At 41.8% G+C, this 21,453-nt stretch overlaps 2 protein-coding genes across 4 annotated transcripts; one reads left to right on the forward strand and one right to left on the reverse strand.

Annotated features, from left to right (window-relative positions):
* Positions 1–224: 224 nt before the first annotated feature.
* On the forward strand, positions 225–2,702 carry LOC308217760 (tubulin beta-1 chain; the record flags this gene model as incomplete). Of its 3 annotated transcripts, XM_080611103.1 has the most annotated exons (4): positions 225–281; positions 933–1,041; positions 1,314–1,424; positions 1,642–2,702. In XM_080611103.1, the coding sequence occupies 4 exons, from the start codon at positions 225–227 to the stop codon at positions 2,700–2,702; spliced, it is 1,338 nt and encodes a 445-aa protein (XP_080467229.1). The 3 variants fall into 3 exon arrangements, with proteins under 3 accessions (XP_080467229.1, XP_080467230.1, XP_080467231.1); XM_080611104.1 differs by lacking the exon at positions 1,314–1,424; XM_080611105.1 differs by lacking the exon at positions 933–1,041 and having other exon boundaries at positions 225–263; positions 1,319–1,424.
* A 211-nt stretch (positions 2,703–2,913) lies between these two features.
* Positions 2,914–20,577, reverse strand: BPHL (biphenyl hydrolase like). Its single transcript, XM_080610249.1, has 7 exons — positions 20,446–20,577; positions 17,740–17,843; positions 15,053–15,219; positions 10,877–11,030; positions 8,375–8,506; positions 5,697–5,820; positions 2,914–3,255 (listed from the first exon to the last, which is right to left on the reverse strand). Exons 1-7 carry the CDS (start codon positions 20,538–20,540, stop codon positions 3,168–3,170), a joined length of 864 nt encoding a protein of 287 aa, XP_080466375.1. The 5' UTR covers positions 20,541–20,577; the 3' UTR covers positions 2,914–3,167.
* Positions 20,578–21,453: the final 876 nt, after the last annotated feature.

Genomic DNA, 21,453 nt, shown 5'->3' on the forward strand with positions numbered 1-21,453 from the left:
GCCGTTCCCATTCCCGCACCCGCACGGAGCCCCCAGCAGTGGGAGACAGAGCCAGAGCACCGCCCGAACACCGTGCGCCCATTGGCTCCGCCGCATGAAGTCACCGGCGGGGCGGGGCGCGGCGCCCGATTTAAGGGGGGGCGCGGGGCGCGGCCTCTGCAGTGGAGAGTGCGGGAGCGGCCGGAGGGCGGTGTGATTACGGAGCAGCAGCGGACACCGGCACCATGCGTGAGATCGTGCACATCCAGGCCGGGCAGTGCGGAAACCAGATCGGAGCCAAGGTACGGGCCGGAGAGGGGGCGATTCCCGGTGTGGGACTGTGGGGCCCCGGGGTCGCACGCCGCCCGTCCCCATCGGAAGAGTAGCCTGGGGCTTGATAAAGCATCGCGGCTCCTGCTCCCGTGTCCGGCAGTCTGACCATTCTCTGTGCTTGGCGCCGGCTGGGCTGTGCCCTGGCTCAGGTCCGTCGCTGCCCGCCCCGCTTTCCTGCGAGCAGCCGCGACATCCGACCTGCTGCTTCCCTTTCTTCCCCGTCTCACTGGTGCGGGCCGCTGAGGGAGCAAGAGGTGTTTCAGTGCTATGGAGAGCCCCCTCACCGAGGTTGTTACAGGTGTTGTCATCTTCTTGTAATGCCTAGAGTGTCTTATGCCCCTGCTAGACAATGGGAGAAGACTAAGCTGAGATACCTGGGCACTGCCATCCTTTGGATATAAGCAATAAAAGAATTAACTCACATGTTGGTGCTCAGCTGCCAGCCTGCCTTCAGCTGCTGTGGTCAGGGAAGGCTGCCTGTGCTGCCTCACCTTCCTCCAGGGCAGCTGCTCTGCTATGCAAGGGAGTGGTCAGGAAATGGCATGTACAGATTGTGCTGGTGTGTGTGATTGGCACTGGCCAGCTGTGGTTAACAACTGCTGTTCTCCAAATATTTCTAGTTCTGGGAGGTCATCAGCGATGAGCATGGCATTGATCCCACAGGCAGCTATCACGGGGACAGTGACCTGCAGCTGGAAAGGATCAATGTCTACTACAATGAAGCTGCTGGTAAGTGTGTCTGCTTCATCAGATGCCTTTAAATAAATGGGGCAGGCATGCCAGCTCACTAAGGCTGGGAAAAATCCCTGAACAAGAGCTGTCACCTGCCAGTGACTCCTCTAAGAGAGCTTTGTTCTCAGAATGGCTCTGATAACACAGTAGTCTTGATCTAGACAGTGTGTCTCCAGTGAAATGCAGGGAGGTGGAATGGAGCACAGCAGGGGTCCTGTGACACTGGCTGCCAACTGTAGGGCTAATGCTGATGCTGGTTCCTCCTGCAGGTAACAAATATGTCCCCCGTGCCATCCTGGTGGACCTGGAGCCTGGCACAATGGACTCCGTGCGCTCCGGCCCCTTTGGACAGATCTTCCGGCCTGACAACTTTGTCTTTGGTGAGTGAATGTGGGATGGAGGAGTCCCAGACTGGGAGCTCTGTGCACAGAAAAGAGTCAAAGCAAGCATGCAGGTGACCCTGGGGGACCTGAATGCCAGTAGCACGATGGGGATGGAAGTGAGGGGTGCAGGCTGTGGGGCAGGAGAGGTGGCATCATCTGCGTTCCTGCCTGGGGCGCTACTAACGGGGCACCTTGCTTCTGGTGTGCCCCGCAGGTCAGAGCGGGGCTGGCAACAACTGGGCCAAGGGGCACTACACGGAAGGCGCTGAGCTGGTGGACTCTGTCCTGGATGTGGTGAGGAAGGAGTCGGAGAGCTGCGACTGCCTGCAGGGCTTCCAGCTGACCCACTCCCTGGGTGGCGGCACGGGCTCTGGGATGGGCACCCTGCTCATCAGCAAGATCCGTGAGGAGTACCCCGACCGCATCATGAACACCTTCAGCGTCATGCCCTCTCCCAAGGTGTCGGACACGGTGGTGGAGCCCTACAATGCCACCCTCTCTGTGCACCAGCTGGTGGAGAACACGGATGAGACCTACTGCATCGACAACGAGGCCCTGTACGACATCTGCTTCCGCACCCTGAAGCTGACCACCCCGACGTACGGGGACCTCAACCACCTGGTGTCGGCCACCATGAGCGGCGTGACCACCTGCCTTCGCTTCCCCGGCCAGCTGAACGCTGACCTGCGCAAGCTGGCGGTCAACATGGTGCCTTTCCCGCGGCTGCACTTCTTCATGCCGGGCTTCGCGCCGCTCACCAGCCGCGGCAGCCAGCAGTACCGAGCCCTGACGGTGCCCGAGCTCACCCAGCAGATGTTCGACTCCAAGAACATGATGGCCGCCTGCGACCCGCGCCACGGGCGCTACCTGACGGTGGCCGCCATCTTCCGGGGCCGCATGTCCATGAAGGAGGTGGACGAACAGATGCTCAACGTGCAGAACAAGAACAGCAGCTACTTTGTGGAGTGGATCCCCAACAACGTGAAGACGGCCGTCTGCGACATCCCCCCGCGCGGCCTCAAGATGTCTGCCACCTTCATTGGCAACAGCACGGCTATCCAGGAGCTCTTCAAGAGGATCTCGGAGCAGTTCACGGCCATGTTCCGGCGCAAGGCTTTCTTGCACTGGTACACCGGTGAGGGCATGGATGAGATGGAGTTCACGGAGGCAGAGAGCAACATGAATGACCTGGTCTCCGAATACCAGCAGTACCAGGATGCCACTGCTGATGAGCAGGGGGAATTTGAAGAGGAGGGAGAGGAGGATGAGGCTTAAGTCCCATAGTATTCAAGGAACTTCTGTAAAGCAGGCACGTGTACTGAGCGACTTCTTTCTGATAGTGGTGGTGAAGCATGCTCTCTAGAAACAGTGTACCCAGTTATCCTCTCAGCTCTTGTAACTTTGACAAATTTCTCAATGTAACAACTCTAAATCCCAGTTATTACAATGTTTTTGCCCTTTAATGTTAAGAGCACATAAAGGCATGTATTGTAGATAATGTTTTCTGTCTTTCTTAACACAAGTAAATTTAAAAACATGTCAAATCTTGCAGCACAGTGGTGCACTCTGATCTACTGGGAGGCTTACATATTATCAAAATTATGATTTTCATGCGAATATCTTTCACATTTTTTTAATTACAGGATTCAAACCTTCCTGTAACTTGAATGAAAATTGAAAGCCTACTAGAATTCTCCAACAAAGCAAAAAGAAACACCTCCAAGTTGTTTCGTACTCTGGTCAGCGTAGGAAGTCTTCCACCTGTCTGTTGAAGTCCTCTGCAAAACGAAGGTGTAGATTATGCTTTCCTTCTGGCATCAGAAGCAGCCTTAAAAGAGAAAATCAGACACTGAATATATGTTTTATTCTGTGAGCTTAGGTAATTATAATACTTGTTGCCTTTTCCTTGCTCTTGGTTACCGAAGTACAGAACTGAAGTAAGTCTTAAGTATTGTCCATATGTGGTTCAGAATATGAATCATAGCAACAGTTGAAGCAAGAAGTACATACTACTCGCCCCACTTTGGGGAGGATAAAAGTAAGCTTAAAACCAATTTTTTTGTGTCCTAGACCCATTTTCTAGGAACCTTTCTGAAGGTGAGCAAAGAAGATAAGATTCCAAAAGTTATGTGAGCAGGATGCATCTTCAAAAGGTATATGAAGTACCCGAGTTCTCTTTCTTCTTTTGGAGAAGAGGGGTTATGCTGGGCAGTGAATGCATTGATGAGATCACTACGGAAATTTAGGTGTCATGTCACCACAGAAACTTAGTTAGTATTTGAACTTTGTGTAACATGTCTGCAAAAAAAAAAAAAAAAAAAAAAACCCCAAAAAAAAACCCCAAAAAAACCACACCAAACCAATCTAAAACTAACACATTCAGCCATTAAAGTAAAGAGAGAAGCCAGGATTTTTGACTTCTAAACTTTTGTTATAGCTATCTGTGAAGAAGGCTAAATCTTTGTAATACTGATATGAGTGTGGCATGCCTAAAATGCTACTTGCCATTGCTTCCTATCTGGGAAAAACTTTATACAGCAGGTATGTACCTTTACCATTTCTTCACATGTGTGTGGGAAACAAATTATTTGATCTTGCTGCATACTAAACAATTTCAACAGAGCTAAAGCCAACTTGACTGATACTTTTCTGTATTGTCTTCATGTCATCTAAGCCCCAGTACAGCAAGGGGTATCTTTGTTCTTTTCATAGAATCATTAAATGGTTTGGATTGCAAAGAACCTTAAGATCATCTAGTTACAACCCCCTGCCATGGGCAGGGATGCCTCACCCTAAACCAGGTTGCTCTGTCCAACCTGGCTTTGAACACTGCCAGGGATGGAGCACTTCCCACTTTTGTAGGCAGCCTGTTCCAGTGCCTCACCATCCTCATAGTAAAGAATTATATCTAACCTAACTCTCCCCTGTTGGTGGTGACCAGTTTTGTTTTGTCTTATGGAGAAGAACAATAGTGTGTTAACATGTCCAGCTCTTCTAGTACTTCTGTCTGCATTACATTGTCTGTTTCTTCAAAGACCAAGCAGCACGGAGGTGCACAAACCTATAACACTGCATATGCTATTTGCTACTGCTGTTAAGCCACGGCAATGCTATTCAGCTCTAGTTGTGCAAATGCAGAATCATGGCCCACTCTTACCATGACAGAAACAAGCAATGTTTAGCACTACAATTGTCAAAAACTTTTTTTCTACTTTACTGCTAGATACAAATAAAAGCAAGAAAAGCTTGCTTTCTTTTTTCATAGTAAAAGCATGTGCTAATGAAAATATGCTAAATTTAAGGTTTCTCTTCTGCTTTACAATAGCCCATGTCATTTCCAGTGCAACAAGAGAAGAATGGGACCCTGTACCTAAGTATTAATTTCTGAGAATACCATTAGTCTGATTTCTGAAAAATACAGAGGGGAACACTTCAGCAGAAAGACATGGCAAAGAATCAATTTACATTTTATTGGATACCAACTTCTAACAGTTTACTCTTTGGCTTGTCTTCCAAATAGAAGCTATCAGATCACTGCCTGCTTTTTTTTTGACTTGCCTTAGCCTCTGGAGCATTTCAGAGCTCAGTGAGACTTAACAGGATTATAGGAGCTCTGATCAGGGCATGTGGGAGTAATTAACTAGCAGACATGCCATAAAACACTTGTATGTGATTGCCAGAAAGATCTCTTGTTCTCATCTTTCCTGTGGCATGATGCATTTTTATGAGCAGTGGGGCTATAACTCATTTTTTCACTGAAAATTCCTGGGACATTTGGAAAAAAAACAACTTTTGAGGTGATTGTTCATATCAACAAGGCAGAACAGACATCAGTATTCTGTGCTTCCCTCTAATAACTGGGAGTCTCTCTCCACTCATAGGGTTTAAGTTCATGGGTCTACTGACAGGGATAGAAACAAGGTCTCTTGCAGCAAAAGGAATGCAATGACCCTAACAGAAACAGAAGAATTTTGCTTTTTTCAATAAACGTTAGGGACTGGTTCTGCATATGAAGCGGCAAGAGGAAAAGGATCTTGCTTGATTTCTCCTGGAGGACTTTAAGAAGCAGCTTATTCAAATATTATACTTTCTATATTGTAAGAAAAATCCAGCTGCGTTCTTTGCATTGTAACTTTATAGGGAAGTTTAGAATAGCTCTGTTTATGGCAGAGACAACTTGTTCAAATACTTCTTTTTGTTTTACACTGTGGGTTTGAACTGCTTCATTTCTGCAACAATGGTTTATAACTACTCTATCATATAACTTACCGAGAGCCTTTGACGTGCTTATGAATGTATTCTGCATGAGCTTGTGGAACCAAAAGGTCTTTCTCACCATGAATTATAAATGTGGGACATTTAATATCTGGCAGCAACTCTTGGCAGATATTACCTAAGGAGAAAATAAATGAAGATCACGCTTTGTTTTAAAATAGTGTGAAAGGCTGAAACTGCTTCCGTAAAGGTCTGTGAACTTCACTGGATTCTAGCTATTGCCCCTCTTTGTGCACAGCATGCAGTGAATTTATAGAACTATGTAATCAGGACTATAATTAATGTTTCTTTCTCCAAAATGTTACTTCACTAGAAATTGTTTCATTAATGGATGCCAGCACAAAGGCTAGATAGAATGAAGCAGTAGTCTAGCACATTCCCCCCAGGCTCTCTTTGACTGTTCAAAGTAAATACATGCATCTCTCTCCTGGCTTTGTTCTTTTCAGCCTTAGTCTTATTGCCTTCATGTTAATGCTACATTTTGTTACATTGGTTATCAGGTTACAACCTTTGCTACTTTTACCAACAAATAACCTTAGGTTGTATTCATGCCTATGCTATCGTCTAGACCCCTTGCTGTCTGCAGTGAATAACCATTTAATACAAATTGTACTAAAACTAGTCAAAGATTATTCTCTCTGCCCATTCACCTTACAAAACCTCAATTTAAGGCTTTCTTTAATCTCATGAGAAGTAACTTATATTCTTAAAGACTTCTATTTTCCTTTCTTTTTTCCTCATTCCTTAGTAATCTAGTTCCCAAACTGCCTCACTTCCCATGCTCTCACAAGAGAATCTTTGGCCAAAACAGACTCAACGAGTTTTATGTTCCATTTATCTTTGAGTTAACTTTGTGCTATTTGTAGTTGTCTGTTTGCAGCTACGAACAGTTTACAGTTAATGCTCATATATGCACACTTCTCTTAGCTCTAAAGTCATATATTGTTCCACAATTTTCCCAATTGTTTGGTTATTTATATAGTCTTGCAGTTCTACTGGTTAAATATTTTAATTTAGAACATTTCACCCACCGTTCTAAAACATCTGCATAAATGTTGACTATTTTTCAGAACACGTAACAAATAAGTTTAGGTTATTTACCCAAGGACAGAGTTGGCAGCCAAACTATTATTTCCTAGGTTCCAGTCCTGAAACTGTTTTGTACTATACCCACTAGATTATATTTACTCCAAAACCACAGAAAAGTGAGAAGAATCTTGAATTTTGCAGCTTTATGCAACTTAGTTTTACTAAGTGTAGCACCTTCTAAAAGTTCATCTCTTACGGCATTTCACACTGAAAGCTCTCCCCTTTAGGGCGAATAGTCTATTTCTCAAAAAGAACTTGAGCTGAGTTTTTGACCAACAAAGGCTTTGCTGTCTTCCTTTTCTCTCTGATGCGTTTTACTAACCCCTTTTCTTGTATTTGCCACATCTGCAATTTATGTGCAGCATGTCTTTAATTCCAGGGAGGCTTGCTTGTAGTCTAAAGTTGCCCTCCCAAGGCTATGTCTGGAAAAGAACATGTAGCCTGATAATCACTTATCTTTTTAGCAAATGTTATAGACTTCTCCCAATATCTGACCCAGTTACAGCATCTAGGTAATTCAGCTTCTTGTTACATGCTTCCAGAGTGTCTGAAGTATGTGCAGACAGTAAAAAGATATCACAGCCAGAGTTTCACCAGCCTGGGCTTTGGACTTAAGAATAAACTAGTTTTAAGGAGATATATTCTAGAAAGGCTAAAATAAAATTCAATCATAATTTGTTACATCACTCTACTGGGAGAAATTGTAATAGCATGTTGCTGATCCCATATAAAACTTTCTGGAAAAAAATAAGAATCAAAGGAATGTTTTCCGTGTAATACCTGCTGTTAACATATGTCACCTCCTGTCTTTCATTCTGAGAGCTAAGGGAAAATGCATATAAAAGAATTACAGGCTCTTTGTTTTATGTATTGGGTACATTATGTATTTCTGCTTTAGGCAAATTAAAAGCATTTTTCCTCTGAATTAAAACAGAACTGCAGGTTATTACTCATGGTATCCTTGGCTGCAAAAGTCTATGTAGAGTAATTGTAGAAATCTTCAAAGATAAACATTTAATAATTGTCTAGTTTAACTACTCTTTTTTTAATTTTTATTTTTAAACACCTAAGCTGTGTAAATATTGGGTTTTGAATGTGTTCTGTTAATTTTGAGTTCCCCAAATCTGAACTTCCTACTTTTTTAACTTGTATACACTAGGTTTGAAATTCTGCTTCAGCTCCTGTTTGCAGAAACTGGAGTGATCACACCTCTCTTTTGGGATATCTTAACATTGTCATTAAGAGCTAACCCTTTGACACTGAGAGAGGAGAAAAAAGCTTGAGCAGAATCCCTCCTGTTCAGTCTGTACAAAAGCAATGATTTAATAATGTTGTTTTGTGGTGGAACAAGAAGAGAGACGCATCAACTAATGCTTCCCATAAATGTGTTTTCCTCCTGTACCTTGCTGGTTCTGTGAATAATCTACAAAATAACTGCTTTATTTATGAGTGTGAGTCAGACCCAGCTTTTAATGCCATACTCAGAGTCCTTCTTTTACTGGCTGCTAGGAGTACTGTTAGTTTTTTCATCCAGAACTGGCTGCTACTATAATTGCTTCAGTTTAACATTGTAAAAGCCTTACCATCTGAATTTTCAGCAAAGCGAGATATTCCATCTACCCAAGCCTCGCAAGTTTTTGCAAAGTACTTATGCCCATACATCTCTTCCAGTGGTTTCTTGACCTTTTCACTCCATTTTGAAACATCTCTGATGCCTGCATAAAATAACATTGAAATATGTTAAGTCCTTCCCAGTAAGAAGGTATAACCCAATACTGACATAAGTAAATTTTCAAACTAAATTGCAGATGTGTATTTCAAACTAGAAGCTGTACTGAATGGTTTTGAATAGTTCATAGTATAGAAAGGGTATAAAAAAAAGTAGTTTTACAATCTCTGCTGGAGTATTTCTGAGTTGCAGAAGAGCCTCTTGTTATTACAAGGTTAAAAGGAACAACAGAAAAAAACCCCATGCCCAATAATCAAAGGACTTGGTTCTAGAACTTCTGATGTTTCTTTTTGGAAGGCTTGCAGAAGAGGAGTTTAAGGAGGTACTTTTGTATAAAATGGGGGCTGTTTTACAACAGTGTGCCAGAGCCGGCAATTCCTTTTTATATCCTTCAGCCTTTTTCTTTGGCTTATGGATGGAAGTTCTTCCATGGCTTCTGTCAGTATTCAGATATTCAGAGGAAGATAGCTCTTACTAACACATTCCAGCAGGCTGACATCATGGTACATTTGCCATAGTCTTACAGGAAAACAAGCAACTCAGTAGAGTCCTGTGACTCATGGCAGGATGGCTAAAGCTGCACAAATAATCTGACATTCTAGGTATTTATTTATCAGGTTTACAAACTTTTCCTCTCAGAAGTTCAGTACTGCTCACAAACCAGATACCCACAAGGGTGACTTTCACTGAACTGTATTTCAGCTCTACAAGTCTCTATTGATAAAGCACAAAATAATGTTGGGATAGCAGAGAACCTGAAAGAGACCTGAGTACTAGGTTGTCAAACAGCAATATATGCTACTAGATGAGCTTTTAATTGGTTTCAAATGGGAATTAAGGGAAGAAAGGAGTGAGGTGTTAATTAACAAACACAACTTGCTCAGCCAAATGAGCAAGGTAGCAGTGACTGAAAGTGTTTTATAACAGCATCTGATCGGAAATGAGTTTACTCACCCCAGGCAATCTGTTACTGAACAGCTGTTTCTCTTCTAGAAACTGCAGTTTTATCTTTGTGGCTAGCCTTAATTTAAAAAGGGGAGGGGTTGGGGAAGCCAATATTGAAAGGACGCAGGCTACCAAGCAAATACCTTTCTCTGCTACCATGCAGCTGAGGTGCACTGGTGGGCCAGCTGTCGAGGTTTGTGCTGGTACTCTCTGAGCACCATCACAGAGAGAGAGACTGAAAGCAACAGTCCATGAAGAGGCCAAAGGTCAGCACTGCTGTGTGTGCCCTGTGTAAGGTAAGACTTCTTTTTTCATTTCTCCTTTTTGTTTGTTTGGAGGGGGGTGTGATTGTTTGCTTTGTTTTGGTTTTGTTTTTTACATTTTAGCCTATTGGTTAATGCTAACTGATACGCATTTTATAATTATATCAATATAAAAGCATCTAAAGAATAAAGCAGCACTTTTACAGAACTAAAAATAACTTTTCTTATTGAACTAAAAAGTATACTACTACCACTGAAAGCGCTTTAGTATAGGTAAGTACACTTGTGCAATATGTATTTACACCTGTAATTTGCTGAAGCCAGCCAGCTCGATTTCACAACTGGTATAAATCAAACTCCAATCACTAAAATGAAACTATACTAGGTGACATTTGTTGAGAGTGTGCACAGTTAACTCTTAATTTCTAATTGCAAGAGGAAATATGGTCCCTTTCTGAGTTCACTAGCAGTTTTTGCTATTTTCCTTTAGAGTGACAAGTGATCCGATTCTATTTCATGTAAGTGGAACAAGCATCAGAAATCCCTTTTTTTTTTTTTTTACTTTGGAAAGGTTTTGTAACCACAATAATTAACTTTAAAGGAATGTAAATTAGAAAGGCATCCTGGGACGTTTTGCATGATTCATTTACTTCCTGAACTCAAATGGTAAGTTAGGAGCTTGTTTTCTTACTGCTCTTGTAATATACAGGCCCTAGAGGCAAAAGCTGTTATGTGCTAGACCAGTGATTTTCTGTGGACCTTGTCTGAAGGTTGTGCAAGATGTGAGAAAAGAAATTAAGCCTAGGGTCAGTAATATTATTAGGTATTCAGTTTTAGGAATTTGTTACAGTAATAAAAATTTGATTTGCTGAAAACTACTGATAAGCTTATGCTATTTCAGTGGTGTAAGTTAGGAAAGACTTGTTACAAATTCTATCATATTACCACTAGAGTAATTGTTAGGGAATTTCTCACTAACAGTTTAATCTATCCCTATACTTAGCAACTTAGTGAATTTTGTGTCCTGTTCCTTTAGTTTTGTTGCGTCCCCAACTCTGTAGCCACTTAGTTATTATAGGACTAAGTTTCTTAGGTCAAGAAGAAATGAAAATAATTTATTTAGGATATGATATTCAGTTTGTACATACCATTATAAATTCTCACATCCTCTTGAGTAACGCTGACATTTGCTCCCCAGACAACCAGCTTGTGGATAAGAGTTGGATACCTTGCAGCTGCAATGAGTGCTGTAATTCCACCATCACTCCACCCCAGCAAAGAGAACTTCTTAAATTTCAATGCCTTGATTTGTTTAAGAAAATTATATGCAAATCATCAGCTGGTTTTACAAGCAAGTATCAAATAATTCTTGAAAATTAACTGTACAGATTTAGACACAACACTACATAGCTAATCTATAGTTAGCTTTCATCATCAGAACAAATATGCTTCCTGCTACACAAAAATACTGAAGAAAAGGTCAAATATTTAGAAAACAAGAAACTATACCCGCCCTTCCAATCTTGCACAACTAGTTACAGAAACAGGCAGTAGCCATATTAGATTCCTGCTGTATTTAAAAAAGGTCTCTTAAAATAAAGAAATATCTATTTACAACTGAGAGTAAAGACATTTTCAGAGATCCTGATGGTATCAAGAATCTGTGGATTCTCTTAATATAAAGTAGGCAAAGACTACCACAGTGTGGGACGGTAGGTAATCCAAGACCCAGATGAATTTAAGAAAAAGACAAGTTTAAGATTGATAGATGTTATTTATTAATTTATCAGTCTGTTCTGTAACAACAACAACAACAACAAAAATTGCTACAGGATTGTATCAAATTTTAGTTCCCAATTCACATTTTCTGAAGTCTTTAAGTGTACGTTTTAGCAGTTACTTCATGCTGAATTGCAATTCAAAACATTAAAAATGAAATCCCTCCTCCTCAAAAAGGAAGACTTAGGGCAAAAAATATGACAAGCAAGGGCTTAATTCATTCTGACTTGTACAATGCTTTCCACTAGAATTTGAAATGCTCATTTCCTCATATACTGCAATCTGTGGTAGAGAGGACCAGTTGGGGACTCAAGAGAGGATTTTGTTTCTGTGACGTTCAGTGTGCTAAGAGTGGGGAAGGTAAACGCACTCGGGAGGGAGCAAATGCATCTGAAAGTTGTGCAGGGGTGATACTCAATGGTTAAGCAGTGTTTGCAGTTTTGTATATAGAAGCCTCAGCTTGTGAACACTTGCAAACAAACACAAAGTTTCAAAGCAGGTGTATGTTTCGTTTGTTTGGGTGGGGGTGTCAGAAATTACAGCTTTTTAGATGTGATTAAGGAAGATGTACTTTCAGAGGAAAAAAAGCAAGTGAATTGGATGAGTTGTGTTGGTGCTTGGTGTTTTGCTGTCATAAGTCCAGGCCTGGTTTGGTGGTTTTTTTTTTTTTGTTTTGGACAGAAGAAAACAAAAATGCAGGCAATGAGAGAAACAACTACAGAGGGAGAAAAAGCAGATTCTAGTCTGCTTGTAAACACTGAAGTGAGGCATAACCTTATCAGTCAGCTTGATATCTAGCAAACTTTTATCATTACAAGGCTTTTCTGGTTTTGGCTTCTTCCTTGGTATTAGGTTTACTGTAGCATCGTGCAATATTATGTTTCACTATGCTAAGCTGTAATTACTGAGCAGAAAAGAAATACGGTAGGGGAAAGAAAAGGATATGTAACGTAAGAGCTGACAGCAATAAAAGAAAAACTTTATTTTTAGCAGCTGAAAAAGTAGACTTCGTGACCCACTTTCACTATCATGCTGCTGAAGGGTTACTGGTGTTTAGGCAAGTTTCAGGAGTTGGCAGCAGTGCTTGTAAAGGTGAAGTATTTGCTGTTGCTGCTGCTGTTCGCCTATCACCAATAGCAAAATATGGATCTCAGGGCTGGCTGATGGGTGGAATAGCTGATTAAAATTCTTGTTCTTCATACCAGGGTTTTTGCCAGTGCTTCAGCTGAAATACATTTGCCTCTAGTATTTCTCTTGTTTATTAGGCATTATCTTGACGTATTCTTTGGGTTCTCAGGATGCCTTTCCAGCAGGAGGAATTTAATTTATCCTTTGCAGCTTTCCAAAAAAAACCTGTGATGTAATAGATGTGTCAGATATGGTATGCATGTTTGCTTGCTTTAATCTTGAGGTCCTTACAGTACAGGCCTCTACCTAACACTGGCAATAACCTGAGAGCTGATTGTACAGCTCAGTCTGTGGGTGATTTTTTTTGTGCTGGCTTTCCCCTGTAAGTGAGCAAAATTTCTTTTGAAATCACATCCTCCATTCAGACCTATGTGAAATGCAGTCAACAGATCACATGTGCTGTGACAGAAGTAACTTACAACAGTGAGTTGCAATACAACAGTGCTCTGCACTGTGTGCTTTCATTAGATCACAGGGAGTATATCACAAGTAAGGGTTGCAGTTGGCCTACCAAAACTTGGAGAAGTCCAAGCTCATCCTTTCACTAAGATGGTAGCTCTCAAGAGTAAGAACTTCTTAAATATCAACACTAATTATTTCCATAATAATTGTTTTAATGGTATTGGCCTTTGCCAGCATTAGACATTTTGAGTGGAGCAAAGCGGACTTATTTGCATTATACTCCTTTTATTTCAAGAAAACTCCTTCACAGAATGCATACGTTGATACAGAGCAGTGTCATATGTATCAAAGCGCTAAATACTCTGAAAAATTTCAGCTTTCTGTTACTTCACAGAAACCTTGCAGGACTCAGAGCTCTAGCAGAGGCATCAGAATCCGAAGGAGCCTAGAATAAAGGTTCTGAAGGCTCACCTATATGGATGGATTTTTTTGCTAAGTGTAGGCCAGATGATGTATCTAAACCATACACTGTTGTAAGCCCTCTGAAGAAGATATGACTGTTTTATTCTCTAAATCCTAATTGGGATGATTCCTTGAGATTTGTGCTATCCTTCATGTTACACTAAAATAGAAGTAAGTTACCCATGCTTGGGAAGATTTTAATAATTTGTTATTATATGCTTATATCAATAAACATCTTCAAAAAAACAGGATGCTACGTCTTATTTGTTTAGGCAGCTTTAGAGATTGGTAGGTTGTTGTCCTGTTTAACTGGAAGCTACATGCTTACATTCTCTTTGGGCACAGGTCTGTTTTCTATTTTGCATTTATTAGTATTTGAACAGAGGCAGTAAAGGGGGTTACAACCATTTAGACTGAAAGTTTGTCACCTATCCATGGCAGCATCGTTATTTTCTTTGTTACTGTAGCAGAAGAAATTGGTGCATTACAGTGCAGAGAGATTTCACTTATGGTTAGAGGGCAAAACTGTGTCTTAATCCCGAGTCTGCTGTCAGACTGACTTTGTTTCACTGCATGGAATACTCCAGGAAGGCTGCATTTCCAATTTCAGATGGGTTTCTGCAAGGTTACTGCTTATGACAGAAATACAGTTGGACTGTCTGAATCTTGTCTCATATTTCTGGAATTTTAATGGTCTGCCAACTTTCTTAACTCCAAAAAGACTGTATAGCTTAATGTAACAAAGCCAAAATATTAGTTAAAACTAAACCAGAAAATAGTGTTGGCACTTACATAAGTAATAACAATAAAAGAGGAACAGAGAAATAAGAATAAAAGAAGAACAGAGAAACACAGATTTGAAAGAAAGAATTCTGCAAGATAGAGAAGTAATAATAGCTTTGGGTCATATCCTTTCTAATCGCAATAGCTGTATTAATTACTAAGGTGTGGTATGGTCACAGGAGCTCTTTTATTTCCCACAAAAGTTATTTTGGTAACATGCTCTAAAATGCAAAGTGTCAAGTTAATGTTTAGAATAAAATGTCTCTCAAAATGGGCTACTCAAGGCAAAATGCCAAGATTCTATCAGCTAGAAATTTTTCTAAAAGCCTTTCACTACTATAATCCCTTCAGCTAAACCACTTAGCACAGACTTTGTTTTTCATACACACTTTACCTAAACTTACATGGTTCTTGGCTGCAAACCTCTTGGGACAGGTCTTGGAATAAAAACATATTGTTTAATAATTAATTCCCACTGCTGAACCTCTATGTGTATTGCAGAAGAGATGGAAGAAGAAAATATTTTCCAGAATAGTGTGCATCTGCTCAGTTTTAAGCCTTCATTTGTGTGCTCTTTTGCATAACTTTGCTAGAAACAACCAGCTTAACAGTATTCTTCTCCTCTAAATTTAAAGAAAATAGCTTTAAAAGCCTAATATATATATATATATATATATATATATAAAAATAAAATCTGAGAATATATTTACCTGCATAAGATCCACAGCATCTTTTGCATCCCTCTCAAAGAAATCCGGAGGAAAGTCTCGTGATGGTGGAATGGACTGTCCATATCCTCGAGGATCCCAAGCAACAATTGTGAAAAGTTGCTTATTCATGGACTTAAGTTGTGGTCCAAAATCTGTTTGACCACTCCCTGAAACATCATAATTTTTCCATTACAGTAACCACTATAATACATGGTAGACATACTCTAAATGAAAACCTGCAGAAACTTGTATTTTAATTTTAAGAAAAGAGATTATCTATCAGCTGAAGTACACTGTATCTCTAATTGTAACCACTGCAAATCTCAGACAGGAAGTACCATAATAAAAATCTTCAGAACTATCTGTGGTATGTAAGTATGTAAACTCACAAAAACCTAGGCTCTACAAAGATGCTTTAATACAGAATCTTAAACTGAGTTACCTGGATAGGGATTTACCTGTAACAGATTTAAAGCAGTAGCACAATGGTCATTGCTGTTTATCTGGACAGCACAGGTGAAACTGAAAGTAGAAGAATATACTGACTAGCAAGAAATTTGTAAGTGAAAAGCACTGTGTGAGGCAGTTGTTCTTATTCAATAGACACTCCTATGAGAATATTGGTGCTTAAAGCTGAGCTTTAAATGATTTGTTGCCTGAGGAGACAGTGTTGACACAAAAGCATAAAACTAACTTTTGATTTTCTAATATGTATGTTACCAAATTAAGCCAAATACAGCAAATTTTCTGATGCAGAACAGTTCCTTTTATTGATGGCTCAGACCTTGAAAGGACTGAAAAAATAACATACTCTAGTCTATTGCACTAAGTTATCTTTGAATGATAGCTTAGCATGAAGAAGGTAAGACTGCAATTTCTTATCTGCATTATGGACATGTGGTAACAGTACCACACGTCACTTGATTAGAACCTATTCGGATCTAATACATTCAAATGATGTAAATAAAATATCACATTGGTTATCCATTATTACATTAAAAAGGCCTTTTAAGGGCATTTAGGGTTTGTTTGTTTACTTGGAGAAACATCCTCAGACACCTCCTCCTTACCATCAGTTGGTCTAAACGATAAAAGAGGCTGTGTATAGAATGCTGTGTGAGCTGACTATAAGCCTGGCACGATCTCTTGCAGCATCAATTAACAGCAAGTCAGAAGCAAAATATCAGGTTGTCTGAAAAATACCAATGCAATCTTACAAATATTAATCACATATTTTTACATAGGCTTTGTATGAACCTCTGCACTAGCATGCACATGCTTGTTATGCTATATTTTGTAACTTAAACCACAAGGCTGAAAGTAGATTAGAATGCTGTGTTTTCTTAGGTTTTTTCTATCTAGAAAGAGAAACATCACTTTTGTTTTAATGTAGCCTACAAATAGTCTCGAGACTAATTAGTTCTGTTGATTTAAAAGCACTTATTTTGTTGCCAACATACTTGTTAGTCTGTTAATACTGTAAATAGTAGAAAATAATATTGAAAACTCAGTACAAAGGGGGAAGTATGTGACAATCAGAATGTAAAGCTCGCCCTCAATCTGTAAGACCATTACACCATAAACTGAAAAATGGTAAAGATACTAAGCCAAACTATTACTGTTTGTAATAGTGTTAACTGCATAGTAGCAATGTGCACCTAACATTACTTGCAACTGAAGAAATACACTATTAGTACTTAAGAGGCTAGCATAGGCAACAGAATTACCAGTTTAAAAAGCTATTTAAAATGAAGAGGTTAAAATATGTTACTATTAATGCACCCCATTAACTTCCTTCCACCCTGCGCTTGAGAAATCTTTGAAAGAAAGAACCACTTCATGAAGACTTGAAAATGTTGCTGCCAAAAACAACAAATGTTTCTTGCTCTTCAGTTCTTGACATTCTACCATCTTGATCCAGCAATTCAGTTAAGTATAAACCCAAGTCTGAGCACAGTCATGGTTCTATTGACAGCCTGCCACAAACAGTTAGTAAGTCTGATTGGTTCTTTAGAACTGCAGGAACCCACAAAAACAAAAAAAGTGCCTCTGTTAATTTTAAAAGGTTGTTATCAAAAGCAGTGGTCTCGATGGACAGATATACCACTTAGTTAGCAGAACCTGTTGTCCATCTCAAAAAGCCATTGAGAATCTTAATGATGTTGCCCTGAATAATTAAAACATGAAAATACATTTTTAAGCAAAAAGTCAGTCTCAACTGTGCCTCTTTCACTATGATAATAAACTGCAAGTGCTGCATTATGTCTATTAACTGAATTGGAATGCCCCTAGTTTCTAAAAAGGAATGCATAATTCAGTCTGCGTAACAAATATAGCTGACCTGATTTCCCCCCCTCTGTTATTTTGCACCTTGAGTATTTTAGCTATTTGCCACCTGTGCTGGACATCCCCTTTGCACAGTTAAATCCAAAAGTACAAGTGACTGCTACACAAGTCAAGACATTGTATAAAAGGTGCCTGGTGAGATAAATGAAATCTTTAAAAACTGTAAACTGACTGCAGTAACTCCACCTTCTCCTATCTATTGCATGAATAAAATTTTTTTTAATGACAATGCTCCATAATCAGGTGTTGAACATATTACAAAATAGTTTTGTGCATTCTAGTTTGAGACCGAATGGTGAAGGAGGTGTTTGCTCTACAAAGATAAGACAAAATCTCCAGACCTAGCATTCCGGGAAGCAGAAGAACTGCATGGCTTCCTTCTCCTGTCTGCTGATAATGCAGGTGGACTCCATTCACTTCGACTTTGGCAGATGTTATTGAAGTACTAGGGATGGGGGAAGGGGAGAGACACAGGAAAACATAATGAGTTAATTCTCATTACTACATGGTCCTTCAAGGAACACAGAATAATTACTTTTTCTAGGTAATAACAACAACACAGTGAGATTTAAATGGCCCACTTACCTTTCATGGGTGCACAGAAGACTCAATAAGTTACCAGGAGCAGAGAAGTATTCGGTTGTGATCAGTGTGCTTGGGTTTTACAAATGTATTTAAATTACTTAAAGGGGAGAAAAAAAAAATCTTGACTGTGCAACAATGGACATGTAAAAACAGCTTTATACAGCCACAGGAACATATCGAAAGAAATATACTAGGGAGGAGAAACCTCATTCTGTCACAGCATAGGGAAGAGATTCAGAGCAGACCGGCAGAGAAGGACTTGGGGGTGTTCTTGGGGGTGTTGTTAGTTGATGAGAAATTTAACATGAGCTGGCTTCAGTGTGCACTTGCAGCCCAGAAACCAACCATATCCTGGACTGCATCAAAAGGAGCGTGACCAGCAGGTTGAAGGAGGTGATCCTGCCCCACTGCTCTCATGAGACCTTACTTGGAGTATTGTGTGCAGTTCTGGTGTCCTCAACATAAAAAGGACATGGAACTGTTGGAACAAGTCCAGAGGAGGGCCACGAGGATGATCAGGGGACTGGAGCACCTCCCCTATGAAGACAGGCTGAGAAAGTTGGGGCTGTTCAGCCTGGAGAAGAGAAGGCTGCGTGGAGACCTCATAGCAGCCTTCCAGTATCTGAAGGGGGCCTGCAAGGATGCTGGGGAGGGACTTGCCCTCAGGGACTGTAGTGATAGGACAAGGGGTAATGGGTTCAAACTTGAACAGGAGAAGTTTGGGTTAGATACAAGGAAGAAGCTCTCTACTGTGAGGGTGCTGAGGCACTGGAATGGGTTGCCCAGGGAAGTTATGACTGCTCCATCCCTGGCAGTGTTCAAGGCCAGGTTGGACAGAGCCTTGGGTGACAAGGGTTAGTGTGAGGTGTCCCTGCCCATGGCAGGGGGGTTGGAACTAGATGATCTTAAGGTCCTTTCCAACCCTAACTGTTCTATGATTCTATAGCTTTTGAAGCAAATGGTGTTCACCTTGTGGCGAGTTACTGGAGCAGGCTGCCCTGCAGCTGCCCCATCCCTGGTAGTGTTCAAGGCCAGGCTGGACAGGGCTTTGAGCAACCTGGTCTAATGGAAGGTGTTCCTGCCCACTGCAGGGGGTTTGGAACTGAATGATCTTTAAGGTCCCTTCCAATCCAAACCATTCTATGAGTCTTTTGTTTTATCATTCATTTCAACACTTTATTTTATCATAGTTCTCACCACAGCAAATGAGCACCTTGCTCTTGCTAAATTTTACAGAAATGTGATTTTTTTTCTTCAGATAAATAATTGCCAAAACCATTTCAAGTTCCTAACAAAACAGAAATAATCACCATCTTGCTACCTTTCTTAAAAAGTTACCAACATGCAGTTTCAACAGACAAGGGATGTATATTCTGCTTTCCAGATTCAGATGCTAGATTTTTTGTTTTTATACAGTTCTGCATTTTTTTTTAGGATTAATTATTAAGATCAGATGCTTGAGAATTTTGCTGAGCTTGTGATGGTTTTTTATTCTAGGATTTTGCCTTAGTGTGAAGTCCAGTCCAGAAGTTTCACATAGAGAGTATTTTCAGTACTTTCTGGACTAAGAACAAATGAGTTGGGTTTTTAAGTGCTGAGAAACTGTACTGGAAGTGGCTACACCTAAGGCAGATTTGGTCTTCAATACACCAAGTTTCTGTGAATACGAAATCACTTCAGTAAGCTCATTAGCATGATCACTTCTGTCAAGTTTTCATAAGGACTGCATTTCCCATTGGTTGGCATAATCAGAAAACATGTTAAAACAAAACAAATTTATCCCCCCTCAGTATTTTGTAACTGAACTAGTAATGTTAATTTTTATAGCTCTTGGGAAGCACTGGATACATACTGCCTGTTTACCAAGCCAGCACAGACGCAGAGTAGGCAGCTCTTGTACTGTGCCTTGCACTCGTACAGAGTATGAGGTGAAGTGCAGCTTAATCTGGGAATCACTTTTCTGTTCCAGCTGTGCTACCATACAACCTAGTTTTTATCTGTGCGGTGGATGGGGGTGGGGGAAATACATGGTATTACGTCTGACTTCCTCAATATGATTTCCAGAATAAGCAGTATTATATACATTACGTATGCGCATTCTTTTTGCAGCCTCTGAGACGTCCAGGAAACGCCTTAGGATGGCAGCGTTGCAGGGGTAAATGGACTCGCGGAGGGGAGGGTGACAGGCAGTGACGAGAGGGTTGGCGGAGCTTGTTAGCACAGCTCCTTGCAGCGCAGGGAAACCAGAAGCAAGCACCTCAAAGCCACCATTTTGTCCACACCTCCCCCCCGTCCACCCCCCCCCCCCCCAAATCTAGTGTACACCCCCCTCTGCTAAAATGCTGTTCGCACACACACCGCGGTGGCACCCACCCGGGCCTGTCAAATACCGCCTTCCCCAAGCGAGGGACGAGGGAGCCATGAAAGGAAGGAAGGAAGGAAGGAAACGCTGTGGTTTTTACCCGTAGCAGGCGGCCGGTCCCCGGGGCATGAGCGGCGCGGCCCGAGCGGGCAGCAACAGCACCCGGAGGGCCCGACCCGCGCTCCACCGAACCATCTTACCCACCGAGCTCGACCCGGCGGGGAGAGGAGAGAGGAGGGGAGGCGGGGCGGCCTCGGTGGGTAGAACCCGCCCCACCTCCCCTTTTCTCTCCTCCTGTCGCCGCCAGGCAGCGCGTCAGCCCTGTCAGCTCCAGGCCGCGGCTGCAGTGCGGCCCAGTGAGCACCTCTGTGAGAGGCAGAGTCCCACCTCTACACAGCTCCACCCGAGGTGTCCGCTGAGAGTGAAGATCCTTGCCGTGGGGGATACAAGGGGCCAAGTCCTGAGCATCTGCACATCTGCCCATGGAGCAAGAAGCTCCGTAGACTATGAGAAAATAGAAGACACGGTGGTCATCTGTGACTCCAGGTCTGCCTGGAGAAAGGCTCCCTGGAACAGTTTCGTCGGTGAGGACAGCTCTGGGGACTGCAGCTCCCATAAGGAGATGCCTTCAGCATGCTAACCGCGGGCACTTGGCAGCAATCATTAACCCTGCCTCACCAATGTTGCTTGCAGGGCCTGCTGCCGGGCAAGTGCTCATACTACATGGGGCCACCCACCTCTGGAGTGGCCTAAGTGCCTTCATTCACCACAGCTTTTAGTCTCACTTTCCTCACGACCTTCTCACTGGTGGCTCACAAAATGCCAAGAAGACTGGCCACTTTCCCTGGTGTCTGCTTTCCAAGTGTGGAAGAGAACTGTACAATCTGAGTCACAGCTGGCCAGAGCGATGGTGAAAGGGGGCTGTGAAGGTAGTAAGGAAAATAGCAAAAAGCTGTAGATCTGGTACCAGGCTTGAAACAGACATAGGAAGTTAAGGCCTCCTGCCTTATGCCTGGATGAGTGGGATTTCCTCAAGACAGGTCAGTGTCATGTGTTCACTCCAGCCAGCGGGAGCTCAGTGACTGCTCAAGTGTCAGTCTTTCCACTC

The sequence above is a fragment of the Psittacula echo genome (assembly GCF_963264785.1).
Source record: "Psittacula echo genome assembly, chromosome: 2".
In the NCBI taxonomy this organism is placed as follows: Eukaryota; Metazoa; Chordata; class Aves; order Psittaciformes; family Psittacidae; genus Psittacula; species Psittacula echo.